Here is a 1475-nt window from a genome sequence, read left to right as displayed (position 1 = left end):
CATCTGTCTCCTCTGCACGCTCCCTAAGGAAGTCCCCAGCTCAAGGGATGCACTGACCATTTCCCCTTATGGCTTCAGACGATGCGTTCCTCATCCATGGGGAAACGCGTCCTAACCTGCCCCTTTCCCCCTACGCCAACAGTGCCGCAAGAGCTGCCCCACCGCTCAGGAGAGCATCACGGGCAGCAGGAGGGCAAGAGGCTCCTGCAAACCTGCATCCCTTCCCAGCCACGAGCCCCCGTGCTCCCGGGCAGTAAGTGGAGAGCACCCAGACCCTCCTAAGGAGGAGAGTGGATGCAGAGCCCAGGTGGGTATAATCCAGGGGATGTCCCCCCCAGGCTGCCCAACAGATGCTCCACTCTCAGCCCATCCTGGGATGCCCCTAAGGAGCTGGGAAAAGCAGGAGGGGAAGCAGTGAGCCAGGGTTCTGGGACTGCAGGTGGCATTGGGTGCCTTATCCTTTGCTTTTGCCAGGCAAAGCCTTGTCCTGTGTGGGAGGGAGTGGGGAGACAGGGATGAAGCGGGGCGCGGGACCATCATCCATGCTCCGTTTACCTGCTGGGGAGAGCAACTTCGGCCAGCGAGCCGAGGGCCACCCCTCGCCTGAGGCGGATGAAGGCGGTGAAGGGCTTCTCCAGGAATTCAACTTCACCGACGGCAACATGGGCTGCTTCAGCCCCTGGCGGGACCTTCTTCTTAAATCGGTTTCTCAGCTGAAAGGAAAGGGATGCAGCAGCTGGGCACTCAGGATGCAGCAGCTGCTCCCAGCCCAGCTCCGTCCTGCCTTACCTGCTCCTTAAGAGGCGTTTCGGAGAGCTGGGCTCCCAGCTCAGACCAGCTTTTGGCTTTCCCTGCAAAGAAAGGGAGCAAGCAGCAAAATATGTGTGCAAGCGAACGGCCAGCATGGGTATTGCCCCGGGCTGGTGGCAGCAGAGGGATGCCCAGTGGGGCAGCCATGTCGCCACCCGTGGCCGAGCGCCGTGCCTACCTCGGCAGGGAGAGAGGCCGAGCTCGGCAAGGAGCCACAGCGGGGATTTGGTGGGCTGGTGCCGTGGCTGGCGGAGCAGGAGGGCTGCCAGGTGCTCCCTCAGCTCGGTCTGCAGCTCTGCTTCCTCGGGCTGCCCGGAAAGTGCCTTGTCTGCAACAGGGATGGGGACAGCCCTGAGCCCCCCCGGTTCGCTGCCCGGTGGGGGGCTGCCCAGGGAAAAGCGCACTTTGCTGGAGCAGCAGACAGCCACCCCAGGTACCCAGCTATCATGCATCAGTGCTTTTATATAGGGACCTCCTGGTGGTCCGGTCCCTTTCTGGTGACCAGCCCGTCCCAGGAGGTGACCTTTGCATTCCCCACATACCGATTATTTCCTTGAAACTGGGGGCATCCAGATCCAGGAGCATTGTCCCCTTCTGCAGGCACGTCCTCAGCTGGAAGAGGCTCTGCAGGGGGAGGGCTGGGACGTGGGGCGCACTCCAGCGAT

At 62.1% G+C, this 1475-nt stretch overlaps 1 protein-coding gene across 1 annotated transcript in view; it reads right to left on the bottom strand.

Annotated features, from left to right (window-relative positions):
• SLC4A9 (solute carrier family 4, sodium bicarbonate cotransporter, member 9) overlaps positions 1-1475 on the bottom strand; it is a 15687-nt gene that overhangs the window by 12134 nt on the left and 2078 nt on the right. Inside the window, exons 2-5 of the mRNA XM_009322291.1 lie at positions 1353-1471; positions 989-1138; positions 790-851; positions 556-713 (exon numbers count right to left, since the gene is read on the bottom strand). Coding sequence (XP_009320566.1) covers positions 556-713; positions 790-851; positions 989-1138; positions 1353-1471 — 489 coding nt within the window. The remainder of the gene's footprint in view (positions 1-555; positions 714-789; positions 852-988; positions 1139-1352; positions 1472-1475) is intronic.

Source organism: Pygoscelis adeliae, unplaced genomic scaffold (assembly GCF_000699105.1).
Source record: "Pygoscelis adeliae isolate BGI_AS28 unplaced genomic scaffold, ASM69910v1 Scaffold514, whole genome shotgun sequence".
In the NCBI taxonomy this organism is placed as follows: Eukaryota; Metazoa; Chordata; class Aves; order Sphenisciformes; family Spheniscidae; genus Pygoscelis; species Pygoscelis adeliae.
Note: the sequence above shows the minus strand (reverse complement) of the source record. Positions and strands in the feature narration are given on the sequence as shown.